The following is a 14699-nucleotide window of genomic DNA, read 5'->3' as shown; positions in this document are numbered from 1 at the left end:
TAGAAAAAAAAAAATGGCTAGTTGGGCTGGGAGTCATTAAGATACACACCTTTTATTTATAAATAGTAGGCAGACATTGTAGAGAAGACGTATTAAGCTGAAATACATACAAACTGGTAAGAATATACTTAACAGGAAATYCAAAAATAGTTCCAGAGTCTCCCTCCAGAAGCAGCTTTCCCATATGAGTGGTTTTCACATAGAGCASAACCAGAGATAGGGCACAGCTGCCTGGAACTGCAGGTTGCTGGAACATTGTGTGCTTCTGTTTTTCCCCCTCAGTTACGCTAATTGAAAATGCAGCCCAATTCCCTGAGTGTTCAGATACTTTTCTTTTTGAGCCTGCCTAGCAATTTGAAGTTTATAGCCTATGTCAAGCCTGTAGGCTTCATTACATACACTGCAGCMCGAGCACTGCCATTATCTGCAAATCTAAGCATTCCACTGAAAATATCATCTCAGACAGGCACTAGCAGGCTGCAATATCATACAAACAGTCATGATACTTCAAATTGCTGCAGCTCTTGTCTTTTTCCAATTGCTGAAGCATTCTGATCCAAATGGTGGTTTAAACCATCATTGCCTCTGTATTTTAACATAGCCACCCGAAGGAGAAAACTACATGTGGGCGACAATTAAAACACTAAACTTCACCCTTAGTTTAAAGGCAATTACAAGCCATAGCAAATCTAGTATTTGAGTATACAGAACACAATTTAAGAAAACTTTTACATGAGATACACTAAGAAAGAAGTTTAAAAGCAGTCATAACTATATGAACAACTACAAAATCAAGAAATAGGGAGACTTACTAAAAATCTTTCTCTTACCTTTTCCAGGACTTAGGTTTTGGTCTATAAACACCTTAAGCTCTCCATTGGCTTCAATTAGTCCAGCCTATTAAAGAAAGTAACTTTCATTAAATTTACAAATACTGACAGTCTTTTGTTGTTAAAGATAGACTGAATCATGCCAAAAGACTCTGCTGTCACCACTCCAATTTTCTCAAAAAAAAAAAAAAGCCACTCTGATACCACATTTTATGGAATAGAATTTGCCAAGTTTTTAGAACTGTACATCTTACAAACACCATATTCTGAAAAAGCAGTAGGAAAATCCTTTCATTTTTACCTCAGTTTTGTGTCCTAATCTAAACTCTAATAGGATCCGCAGTACATGTGTTGCTTTAAAAGATAGCTGAAAACTCTTCTAACAAGAACCACTGACACCTGTGACTACAGATACTATCGGTAGGTATTATCTACCTAATACAGAAGTTAAATATTATAGTAAAAAATAGTACTTCTTGTAGACAGAGCTTTAATCATTATTAGAAAAAAAAAATGACATTAAAACCACGTTTTTAAAATCAGAATTTAAAGCTCTTAAACAAACAAAAGAGCTATAGGATCATATACAAATGGACAAAGTACACACCAACCCTTGAGAAAGCTCACAGTGGAAGTTATTCAAAAAGACCTACTACTAATTTCTGRAGGGAAAATATCACTGATTTCATGGTACTTCCAGACAGAACAGCACTGACAGAATAATGAACAAAGGACCACAGGCCACGTGTATCACTTCCATTTAGAGCCAACACTTGCACTTACCACAGCACGTCGTGTTATGGACACTAGTTCCTAGTTAAATTTTGCATTGCTGGTAGCTTGCAGGCTAYTAGGGGCCTCCACAATGCAGTTACCTGGCTTATTTGCCAACAGCAAGGCCTTCCCCTTAAAAATCAACCTGAAGATCAACTTAAAATCAACCCTGCCTAGAATTTGCCCTTTGAGACCTTAGTTCTGCGGGGTGACGGAGCCACTAGGGGATGCTGTGGAGCTGCTACGAGCCAGGTGSAGCACAGGGATCCTCTCTTAAGCAAGGTAAGAACTCAGGAAAACCGCTAAGCTCTTCTGCCATCAGTGAAAAGGCAGAATTAAAAAAGAAAAAGAAAAAAAATGAATATTGCAAGCAGGTTGGGAGGTACCGAAATCATCAAGTGCAGTGGCCTGCACATGGTGGCACACAGAAGGCATAACCAGGCAGAGAAAGGAAGTGATGGATAAAATGAAGAGCTTGTGGCATTTCTGTCTTCCGTTCTCCTATTTTTCCCACCCAAAAGTAACAGAATAGCCTTGTTCTAGCAGGGCTGCAAGCACAGACAACCCACCAGGATAACAACCCTACTTGCCCTCCCCCTTGCCCTCAGTAGGGATTCCAAGGTCTCCTTGAAGGACTGACAGCTCCACCAGCCCATTCCCAACCATCTCACCATCTACAAGCCCAAGTCTTCGTTCCCCTTACCCCACAACTGTGGGGTGCAGCAGGCTGCAGCACCCTCTAAGCTGCCAAATGCTTTCCAATAGAGCAAGAACTCAGCCACATGAGATGAGTATCACAGAGATGAGTATCTCCGTTGTTGCTAGAGCTGCCTTCTATGTCAATACGATATTCCAGCACAGGGGAACCCACTCTATTATGTGAGGATAATTTTTTGCTAAGTATTACATAACTAGACTACCTTAATTTCACAACAAGTGCTAAACCACACAGGAAGTGCAGTCTCATTGTCATATATATGTACATATATTTAAAATGCAATGCTTCAATTTCTGTTCAGCAATAGAAAGAACAGGTTTACACTCTAGGATTCCTGCCAATTCTTTTCCGTAAGAATCAAAAATATACTGAAGAGAAAGAAAACATATTAAATGTCTTCAGTTCACCACTTGCGGCCCATGGGGAAAATGGCTGCTCTGTTCTGCGATGTGCCCTTCACTTCAAAGCACACGGATTAACCAGTATCAGTTTATTGCATCCATGCAGCTTCTCGGGCACAAACAAGCGCGCGCCCAGTTCCCGCCTCAGTTCCAGTCATAATCCAAACCCAAATATTGAAGCCGTGAGCGTTATTCTGCAAGGGCAGATAAGTACAAATGCAAGCAATCACTATTTCAGTAATTAATTCAGTAATTAGCAAATTAGGTAATTCAGTAATCAATTATTTATAGGTCCTTCCTATTTTTTTTTTTTAAACTAGGATGCTCTGCAACAAAACCATTTCTAAAAAAATCTTTTGTTACTCAAGCAACTATCACAATTGCAACAGCAAATCACCTGATGAGCTTTAGGTTTTCTTGTTAATAATTTAGTGAATAAAATTTCCCCAAACAACGAACAGCTCTGGAAAGAGACTGAGGCTACCCCAGCACTACAATGTGGCAGGGTAGTGCTGTATGCGCCAATCCACCCTTTTGGGAAAGCCACAAACAAACTAGAGAAATTCAGGAAAAATACTGCATTTCAATCGACAATAGAATGTGATCTGGGAAAAAAAAAAAAAAGAAATTAAATTAAAAAAAAAAATCAGAGAACAACTGAATATTAAGAACAATCTCCCTGGAAAGCAGGAAACCCGAGAAGACTAGAGAGGTTATTTATACCAGTGTCTTGCAGGAAGGCTCAGTTCTGGCAGTTAAAAATTCATTTATGACAGAGTATGAATATGAAAAGCCCAAGGAAAACTACTTGGGAAGACTAATATCAAATCCCATGGAAAACAGCACCTCAAGCTGCTGCTATTTCTAATGAAAATTAATTAGACCAGGATTACTCCTCCTAGACGCATCTAGCACAAAGCAACATTCAAAATAAAGACAGACAACAGAACGGAGAAGAAAACGTGACCCTACTCCCATTAAGTATAATCGTGGTCACAGATCCACTCTGAACAAAACGTATTTGATTTCCTCCCCCAGTATAAGAGTAACCTTCCAACAAGAAGGGTTTAAACTTGAAAGGAAATTCTGTTCTATGATGGGAAAATGCACTTAGCTTTCAGACCTTATCTATCAATTTGTATCAAAGCGTTCTGATTTTTTTACCTGATAATGTAATTTCTTCATATTCTCTTTTGTGATGATCTTCTCACAATCCTCCATTTCAAGATGCATTACGTCCTTTGATGATAATCTCAAGGCTGCTACAAATAATATCACATCCTAACATTTCATTTCCAGCACCTGATTTAGTTTCAACAACTGGACTGCAACTTCACAATTTCACAGAGACATATTGGCTCTGTATATTTCTGTATGCCTATTTAAAATAACCCAGTCTCCTAAATGGGTAACAAGTATAGGAAAAGACAACATATTTTCACCCTGTGTCCCTTCCATAGTTCAACAAAATGTACAATGATCAAAAACAAACACKTTTGACACTCACTGCAGCTTCGCATCTAAGCTACAGGAACTTCACGCCTGGACACAGACATAGCTCTTCCTTCCATAGGCCAAAGAAGGTTCAAAACCCTTGGACAAGTTAGCACATTTGAGAACTACAGCTACAGAACCTACGCTGGAGTTGCTACCCCAGCTCATCCTTGAGGCTCTGTCTCACTGAACGTGTCACAAGTCCTAGGGAAAGAAATGGGCTGCTGAACTACCTCGAATGCAACCGAGGTAACTTTGGCCCCGCACGAGACTCCCTGCAGGCCCAAGGGCGGGAAAGTCGATTGCGGTTTTGTTTAGAAGCAGAAGCTGAAAAATCGCAAGTGCTTTCGGCCTGAGAGTTAGTCAATTTAGGAAAAAAAACTATTTGCTGATAAGCTGAAACCAATGTTACCAATAACACAGGGAATTTCACTTTTATTAAAAAAAAAAGAAATCCTGTAGTGCAGACTGTCACAAAATAATTTATTACCTTGCTAACAAGCTCATTTCTGTAATCTTTGTGGTCATGCACTAGAAACTCAACCCCCTTAGAAAAGYATCACTTCTTCCGCTTTCCAGAGTTACGGCTCAATTTCTTAATAAAAACTGGCATAGAATTATTCACTAAAACTTTAATTTAAACGGAAAGGACAGGAGCTGAAATTGGATTCACGGACAAGGAAACTACAAAGAGTGTGACCATGGGTAGAAGCTGGGCTAAAGCAGGACTTAAGCACAAGTGCTAACTCTCTTAGGTTTAAACTGAGATGATCTTCATTCTTTGCTGGGATAAGTAAACAGGGGGAATAGAATAACAGAACTTTCTTCTTTTTTGGTCACAGAAGTCCTTTTATGTCTAGCTTCTAGGCACATTTTAATTATATTCCTTGAGAAAGAGCTTGAGGCAGAAGAAAAAAAGGAGTTGGAAGAAACAGAGGTATTTGTCAAAAGGTAGTTAATTGAATAGAAATATTTGGTTGTTGTTAGCACTAGACTGAGGCATGGGACTGGGACTAACAACCAAACCAGAAAAAGTGGGTGCCAAATACAGAATACTGCCTAAAGAATGGGAGTCAGAAAGGGATACACGGAAAAACAAGCAGGGAATGAAATGAGCTCTGGAATGAGCCAGAAAAATCACATGGAAGATGACGGGCTGCAGCAGAGAAAGTGGGAGTTGCTGAAGTAGAGGGAAAAGAACTGATGAGAACTGAAGAGAGCGCTTYGGTTGGGCATGGAGATCAGGTCCTGTATGGTAGTGGGCAGGACACGGGAATTTAGACGAATTTAGAAGAATTAGAATCTATTCTAAATTAAACTAGGACTGACGAAGTAAATAATCTGGGACCAGACTGAGAGGATTAATCAAGTGAGGAGCAATGAGGACAGAACCAGGAAACGAGGAAATTGGAAAGGAAACCTATTTCCACTAGAGTCCATTCTTCCCCAAAGTCTGTCAAAGAAGGAAGACACATCTGCTATCTGCAAGCATCTCCTAAGCCAACCAGTAAAAACGCACACATCTCACGGATGCACCTTAATTTGACCCGCTGAGGATGACAATTCCTAGAATGTTACCTCCTAAGAACAGGCAATAAACACAAAGGCCATTCACGTGCAATTTTATTATGTGTCACTTCATTGACAATGTGTTTTGTTGTTGTTGTTGGCCTCGTTTTCCTATCAGGAAGCTATAAAGAAATAAGTGRGAAATTAACAGGTCTACAAAGTGGAGAAACAGTTAGAAATAAGGCTGCTAATTTTTCTCCCACACCTATCCATATATACGATGTCATCCTTAACAAAGACGATCACAAACTAATTTTTTCCATTGGACTCTCATTCACAGACTAGAGCAAAATGCTTTGGCAATGAATCATCATGCAAAAGCAGACAACTATTTTATGGGACATCCAATTCATTCGTCACAGAAATTAAAAGACAATTAAGGAATAAGGGGGAGGACTGCAGTGGGAGAAAGGAGGGTCTTGAATTTAAAAGACTGGAATTGCTAGTTTGCAAATGAAGTGGCGAGCACTGTGCCATACTGCACAAAGGAACATGAAGGAACTTCTGAAGCCAGGTTTCTGGAGTCTGATTCTGCCAAATTTTCAGATGTGTTGTTTAACCGCCTGGGCTTCCACTGCCTGTTTCCAAAACAGGGATCCCCCTCAGCTCCCAGCAGGGCTGTGAAGATTAATGTTTGTCAACCACGCTGCAATGAGCTATACCATAAGGGTCCCAAAAAGTCAGCTGAGTTGTTATCTTAGCTGGCAGGCTAAAGGCAAAACRACATTAAAAGATCAGAAAATTGTGAAAATAAACATCAAATGTAGAAGAGTACCTCAGTTAAGCACTGTCCATCTCCACACTGTGCAAAGGCTCTGGTGTGAATGCACGTCCCCCAGACATGTCTTACACGCACACACAAAATGTCATCTCGTTGAACAGGKCAAGACTATTGGCTTTATGGGGTGTTTTTTGAAGCACAGTAATATGCTCAGAATTCTTCAAAGATTACATATTAGATGAAACCCTCACTTTGATGATGAGTCAAATAGTGGCCCCATTTATATACCCACATAGATGCACAAACATTGTATATCCACACAGATGCACAAAYATTGTAGAAGTCAATTTATTATACTGGCTTGTTTCTTACAAATGCCACTCTTTTGGCTGGTAATTGAACTCTGGCTGATATGGCCCTTGCACACTTTGAAGCTAGCATTCCTCCACAAAAGTATTTGCAAAGTGATAGGAAGGAAGCACCTTTGGTCATATTCACCTTAGGGATCATAGAATCATAGAATGCCCAAGGTCGGAAGGGACCTCAGAGGTCATCKAGTCCAACCCCCCTGCTCACGCAGGGTCACCTAGAGCACGTGGCACAGGGCTGCRTCCAAGCRGGTTTTAAAGATCTCCAAAGAAGGAGACTCCACAACCTCTCTGGGCAGCCTGTTCCAGTGCTTTGTCACCCGCACAGTGAAGAAATGCTTCCTTAAGTTCCTGKGGAACTTCCGATGCTTCAGTTTGAAGCCATTTCCTCTAGTCCTATCCCTGTCCACCACTGAAAAGAGGGATCTTAAACTTCAATCATTGGCTTGCCTCTTCTACCAGCTGAACTAATGAGAAAATAATAAACAACAATAAATTATAAATAATCCTGCAAACAAACAATCTGCAGCCATTTCCACAAGTAGCTTCTGCTTCTTACACGATCCTAGATTTGACCTTAATAGACTGTTTTTTCTCTAGCCAAATTCTTAGAGCAGTTTGTTCAACAGCATCCGAACCACAGTAGAATTCAACAAATAACATTAAGCAGAATTCATCCCAAAGTCATTTGCCTCACTATCTCCTCCTCAGTGTATTAAAGGGCTACAGCAACTCACAATTTTATTTTCAAATCAGTCTGCGTAGCTACCAATGTGAAACAGCAGCACATGGCAAATGCAAATGAAAAGCTACACAACACAGGTAGCTGATTATTTTGAGGGTGTAAGGGCCATTGTCAACCTTTAAAATCAAGTTTTCCTGAGAACAAAGTCCATGTACAGAACATTGAGCAGAGACCAGGCCATTTTTCCTCCCGCTAATTCTAACCAGCCACAATAAATCTCCACTAAGTTACATGCAGGCAAGCAAATATAATCGCTGAAATAAGTGATACATTAAGATCCCTACTGTAACTGAACTATTAAAAGCTGGTGTTTTGTTTATCATTTTAAGTTGTCAGCACACACACACAAATTTACTCAGTAGTTTTACACTACAGATATATATCTATAAACAGCTGCTACCATAAAGTAAAACATGCAATACCTAGAGAAATACAAAAAGGCTATTGGAAAACTTAATTGGACAAATAAATCAGCAAGCTGACAGGTAACTTCTGAGTTGYTGTTTTCTTTGTCTTTTAAATATAAACCAATACAGGCAAAATGAGACACTCCTGTGTTATGCCTAAGGTACAAAGGAGAGCTTTAAGATCCTTTTCCTTCTGCCTCCTTCTAAAGAAATTTAAAAAAAAAAAAAAAAAACTTTGAAGTCCAAGGTTGAAACACTTTTTCCAGAACTTTACTTCATTGTATTATTTGATTTTCAATTCATAAACTTCTGAACATATGAGGAATGACTAMAGTAAATAAAAATAGTTACTTAAAAGTCACTGAACTAAAATGATACCATAAAAAAGTGAATGAAACACCGAACGAGACGTTTGAGCTCTACTAAGGATTCAACTTCTCTAATCCGTCCTATTGAATCTACTAGTATATAAACAAAAAGGAAAAACATGGTGATATTTTTAAAAGTTCGAAAAAGGTTTTTAAAGACCTTTCGATACTATCTAAGCACATCATGTAAAAAGAGCTTCCAAACACATGCTTCTCATGCTTCCAACAGTAACTTTATTTAAGTTTGTGGAATCTTCAAGATTGTTGAAGACTTGCCTGGATTTGACATAAAGGCACCATATGAAAACTATGAAAGGTACAACTTGTGGGATATATTGGTGAAATTCACTGTACAGTAGCCCAGATCCACTCAATTGAGGGAAAGAAACAGACCCACTGAACATGTATGCATGCTCTAAGAAATAAGTTTACCGCCCTTTCTTTTTAAGCATTCTGCTCAATAAATTGRTTGGATGCATCCAAACACTTTCCAATCACTCAATTAAAAAGCAGAGGAAAAAAAGGAAAACACATAACAAAACCAAATCCTACATCTTTACCTTTCTCTTAAAGAGTAACATCAGATGTGCTGAACTTTGCCCAGGCAGAATTTCTTACATGATGTCCTCAGAATTTACAGGTGTGCACAGGCTCCCTTTGCAAATTTAGGTGCAAAGGACATGTTTAGTACTGAACAATGTAAAGGAAGGCACCATGATATACTGAGAAGACACCTCAAGATTTATTTATACTGCTACGCAAGCCAGAGATCAAGAGAAAAAAAAAAAAAACAGTCAAACTACTTCAAGAAAAAAATGACAGTAAAAACAAAACATGAAATCTGGAGGAAAAAAAAATCTATTTTTAGAATGAAAGGTTCCAAAACTAATGCTACTATAGACAACCTACAAAAAAGTAGGACTTTTCCAATGAAGAGCTCTCAAGAAAGATATTTGAGCTTGGGAGACCTCCTATCAGGCGAACAATGACGTACTGGTCAAAAAAGTTTGTGAAATATCAAGTTCATTTTTCACTGCAAAATTTTCATGACAAAATTCTTTTCTATGACTGGAAACAGTCCATGTGATAATAGTAAACAGCTGAAATTATTACAAACAACTGCTGCCRCATAATGCAACTATTATATACACCATTTTTGAGAACAGAGGAATCTTACTAATTCCTTTTGCTTAGCCCATTTTTTCCCCAGAACTCACTGCACTACCACAGATTGGACTATCTTCTCTAACAGTCCCAGGTACTGAAGGTGGTTCCTGATTCTTCTCTTCAAAAATAGGTCTTAAAGCAGGGAGCCACAAGCTTCTCTTTATGGCTGCTTCAGAGCCATCAAAAATTCATTTGCAACAGAAATAACTGAAAGGAGAACAGGAGTCATGCCACAAGCCTGATTTTCTGTTAAGTTTAAAAGGAAAAGGTAAATTAGTGGAGGAGAATATAATAACCATTGATATTATAAGTCAGAAGTAGTTATCTTAATTTCAAAAATATTGAACATCTAATTGAATATAAAACTAACCAGCAACTAGTCCTCAGTCCAATACTGCGAGTCTGAAGACCAAGAAAACCTAGAGTTACATAATTTGTTTTCTTGCTACAGTAATTCCTGCTGCTTCTGTCAGTATTTCACCCTGCCTAGTTTTAAGTTTCCCAAGGATGGCCACATCACCATTTCCTTCTGGAAACTGTAGCCCTCAAGCAAATTTTATTTTATTGCCCTATTGCACGAGATCAGGGATCAGTGCATGTTAGCTGAGGACACCGTTATCTGGCACCTCTGGCTCCTGCCCGGGACAAAACTGTAAGCAAGGGAAGAGTAGAGTTGACTCTGCAGATTCTTAGAAAATCACCCTGATTAACCAGAAAGAAGAGCGATGACRAAACTGGAGCTTCTGGAGATCCTCTACACGTGACTGACTCTAACTTTGGGCCAGGCAAGGTGGTTTCCCCACGCTGGGCTCGCTCTGCTCACACAGGACATGCRTGGTGCAAACATACGTGTTGCACTGCCCCTGTGTCTGTGCACAGCCTGTCGTGGTCGCTGGCAGGCAGGAGAACGATCGTGTCTCCGAGGTGCAGACGCTCCTCAGAGCCRTGGTGCATCCTCTCTCTCCCTCCCATGCCCGTTTCCAGGCACTTCTTTGAATTACAACCTGCTGTTGTGGTCGCAAGGCCACCGGACCCCACTGTGATGGTCCACAGCCAGCCTGCCCCTTAGAGCTTCTGCTGGAGCCGCTTCACCGCTCTGCACAACCCTCGCAAAGTGCAAAGCGAGCACTGACCACGCTTGTTACTGCTACTAGCTCACACTGGAACACGAGCTTGTCCTTCCTAAACCCCAAACACCCCGCTCTCCAGATCCCTCACTCTCTATACAAGGCAGCCCCCGTTTTCCAAGAAAAGATCATACATACACTCGAGCTTGCACAAGCTTCTAGCGTTTCTTTCCTTCAGCAGCATTTTTCAGTTTATCTAAAGGCAACATTAATTGTGAGCACACTTTTCAACTTCACCTTCAAGATCCTAATGAAGAAGCTAAATACGAAAAAAAAGATATTCATATAAAAATATTAATATCTTTTTTTTCTACTTTTTTTTGGAGCATGTCAGAGGAAATAAAAATATTTCATCAAAAATCTGCACTTTAACATAGACTGTAGAAAGCTTTAAAGAGATATATATAAAATTATTATTTTGCATTATTTAGATCTGGTAAAATAACTGATAAATATGATCTTGCCAGCACATCTGCTCAGTACCTTTGCAATTACTTACTCATTTCTAAAAAACAAATRATCGATTTTCAGCCTTCTCCATCATGCTCCCTATTTGTTCCAATACTCTAKCAAATTCTCAATCTCCAGGCCTCTATGAACATTTGACTTGGAAGGCCCAAAATCTACAGCTGAGAAAAATGGCAATGTAGATTTTAGGTGAAATTTTAAGTGCAACTGAGCATTGCTAGCAGCTAATTAGAAAAGGCCTGAAATTTTAACTGAAGCATTGTCTAGCCTGTTCTTAAAAACCTCCACGTATGTTTGTGTCTCAGGGAAGAGGGATGAACTACTGCTTCTGTTTTGCAGACCATCCATTCCATGCCTGCCATTACACCACGTTGAAGAACACGTTAATGAACCTTGGAAAGGCAAAATACATTTAAGTTTTCAGAAGTCCGATAATAGGCCATACCTGGTTTGATTTACTGCTACAAATAGAGATGCTGATTGATGTAACCCTTTTGGTTTTTTTCAGACGGAAAAATGAGAACAATTCTGGTACTTTTTCTACAGCTGAGAGGTTGTAGATTTTACAAAGAGAGAAAAAGAAGAAAATAAAAGAGCTGGAAGGCGGCAACAAGAGGGCAAGAACGGGGCCTTGGCGCAGCAGCGGGGCAGCGGCGCGGAGCCTTCCTGCTGCCGCGGGTGCTGCCCCAGCTCCCGCCGGGCGCCCGCTATCACCAGGGCACCAGCCGCACGGCAGCGCGGCCGCCTGGGCTCCCCGGGAGGGGAGGGAAGGGAAGGGAAGGAAGGGGTGGAGGCGCCTGCCGGGCCCCTCTCCGCAGCGCCCTGCGGCTCCGCTCCGTAGGTGACACAGCCCAACCATGAGCCACTGATCACATTGGCGGTTCCATGTCACGGTGTTCCAGCTTACAGGGGTGCAGGAATTACTCAGTGCCTAGAAACTCAGTGACTTTTTCCCTATTATGTTTAATTCCACCATTTTACTACAGAATGAACTTGGGCTTTGGAGAAAAAAGTACCAGAATCGTTCTCATTTTCCTTTCTGAAAAAATCAAAAAGTGTTACATCAATCAGCATCTCTACTTGTAGCAGTAAATCAAACCTAGCATGGCTTATTATCAGACTTCTTAACTTAAATGTATTTTGCCTTTCCAAGGCTCATTAACATGTCCTTCAACATGGTGTAATGGCAGGCATGGAATGGATGGTCTTCAAAAAAGAAGCAGCAGTTCATCCCTCTTCCTGAGACACAAATATACGTAGCGTTTTTTAAGAACAGACTAGACAATCCTTCAATTAAAATTTCAGGCCTTTTCTAATTAGCTTCTAGCAGTGCTCAGTTACACTTAAAATTTCACCTAAAATCTACATTACCATTTTTCTACATTCAGCTAATTGCTACTACTATTCTGAGAAGACACTGAAAACAACTTTTATGCCTATTTGTAGGATCCTTTCCTCATGTTCTTCATTCCTCCCTTAGCTGTTCTCCATTCTAGGACAGTCTGGAACGTTCTAACATGTCCTTCTTTCCTAAATGTCTCCTTGCCATTATGAATTATACCCTCCTAGACCTTCTAGGATATCCATCAGTATTCACAGGTGCCAGTGCTTCCTCACCGAGTTGATCTCTCTTCCCAAAGATAACACTGAGGAAATGTACTTTAATATCCCAATTACTTGCAACTACTTCAATTTCTTCTCCTGTTCTAATGCTCCTCTCTCGTTTTCTTCCCGCTAAGACTGCCTTTCATTCCCTGAACGCTATCGGTAACGTCCTGGGCCTCGCTTATCTTTGCCAGGCAAGCTCCGAGTGACTCTGTATTTCTGCTTGCTTCTCTCTACATTAAGATGTTTTTCAGGTCCTTCTAAACTACTCTAATTCCTTGCAGGATCAATCTGTTAAACTAATCAATGTTGCTCTGAAATTCTTGTTGCTTGAATCCTTCAACAGTTCACATCAAATTCTAACCTGCAGAATTTGAGGTTATACCACTTTTCCTTAGCTTCTCAGTTGTGTGGGTTTAAGTGAAGATATATTTTAAATGGGATACAGAGTAGTATCTTTGCTGTCCACAAGGAAACATGAAAGTCAAGTTATGGCAGCCATAAACAAAGAATTCTGTTTTCAATGAGGGACCTATTGAAACTCTTTTCTCAGTTGTTAAAAAAAAAGATATTGAAATGGGCTGAAATGGGTAAAAACCAAACGTATCCCTTCTCTGCAGCCTTTGGCTCAGCTGTAGATGGTTCAAGAGGTAGACCACAGAACCAAAGCCTCCAACGTGGAAGTCCATGAATGAAAGTCTATGATGAAAGTCCCCAAAGCCCCTTTTCACTGACACCAATCAGCATCTTCTGGCAGACAACTGGGAAACACCGAATCTACATGGAGACCAAGCCGTATCCTCTGCCCCTGCCACACGCTGCCTCCCGGAGCAGGAGGCTAGCGCTGATACTCCTGTTTTGACGCTTGTCAACAAGTAACACTTAGGGAGYAGTCCATGACAACCCAATGTCCCAATGTTATTTCATGCATGTGGGGTTTTCTAAACCCAATTTGAACACAATTATCTTTAGTGTACAATATGACTACTCACAGTGCCACCATTACACACGCTTTTGTGAGGGCAGCAGTGTCTTCAATAATTACTCTCAAAAATGGCTGCAGATATAAAGCTGGCTTTATGCTGTTTTATCTGGTGATAAACACAGACCAGGCTGGTGTACAGCACAGAAAAAAGTCTGCTTCATACAACCGCTACTGCCAGCTCTTGCAAAGCATAACCTGGTTTGTTTCTGCTAGTAAATATATATGTATTTATAAATACATATATATGTTTATATACTTATATGTGCCCACACGCCACGGCTACACTTCCACCTATGATGCACTGCAAACATACTCACATCTTTTGCCATGTTACCAAAGCCTAGAAACCGATCCTCCCGAAATCTTGGCGGCTGCAGGACACACAGACAACGCTGCTAATTCCTGCAGAGCAAGCGAAGACAACACCAGCTATGAGAATGAAAGGCGGGAAAGTTGTTTTTTTATTATTATTTTAGCAGAAATCACTAAAAARCACCAAATATAATTTAATATATAAATCCATATATATATAAAGGCTTTTTTTGTTGTTTTTTTTTTTAGGGAGCACCCCTTCCCCCCACCCTACGCCACCCGTGGGGGCTCCCCTGGCCCCACAGCCGGGGGTCCCGCGGGGCAGGGCCCCTCCGAGGCCGGCAGGGTCCCTGCCCGGGCGGGCAGAGGCGGCGCTGCCTCGGCCTCCTCCTCCTCCTCCTCCTCCTCACCCCGTTTCCCGCGGCCGGCACCACTAGGCCTCAAGTGCCGGCTCCCCCCGGGCCTTGCGCGGCGCCCTCGGCCGGGCCGCTCGGGCAGCCCCCGCTCCCGCCGGGGCCTCCTCCTCTTCCTCCTCCTCCTCCTCCTCCGGGGCTCCCGCGCCAAGCGCCGCCGCGGGGAAGGGAAGGGAAGGGAAGGGGAGCGCGCCCGGCGGCGATGGCGCCCAGGGGGGTCGCTCCTC

The 14699-nt window shown here is 41.2% G+C and overlaps 1 protein-coding gene across 2 annotated transcripts in view; it reads right to left on the bottom strand.

Moving 5' to 3' along the window:
- The window catches only part of TFDP1 (transcription factor Dp-1), a 39589-nt gene extending 25447 nt beyond the window's left edge, over positions 1-14142 (bottom strand). For both annotated transcript variants that reach the window (XM_026046195.1, XM_026046197.1), the window contains exons 1-2: positions 14065-14142; positions 831-897 (exon numbers count right to left, since the gene is read on the bottom strand). In XM_026046195.1, coding sequence (XP_025901980.1) covers positions 831-897; positions 14065-14076 — 79 coding nt within the window. In that variant the 5' untranslated portion in view covers positions 14077-14142. The remainder of the gene's footprint in view (positions 1-830; positions 898-14064) is intronic.
- Positions 14143-14699: the final 557 nt, after the last annotated feature.

This window comes from Nothoprocta perdicaria, unplaced genomic scaffold (assembly GCF_003342845.1).
Source record: "Nothoprocta perdicaria isolate Ctin4 unplaced genomic scaffold, notPer1 scaffold_426, whole genome shotgun sequence".
Classification (NCBI taxonomy): domain Eukaryota; kingdom Metazoa; phylum Chordata; class Aves; order Tinamiformes; family Tinamidae; genus Nothoprocta; species Nothoprocta perdicaria.
The sequence above is the reverse complement of the archived record's forward strand: the minus strand, read 5'-3'. Positions and strand labels throughout refer to the sequence as shown.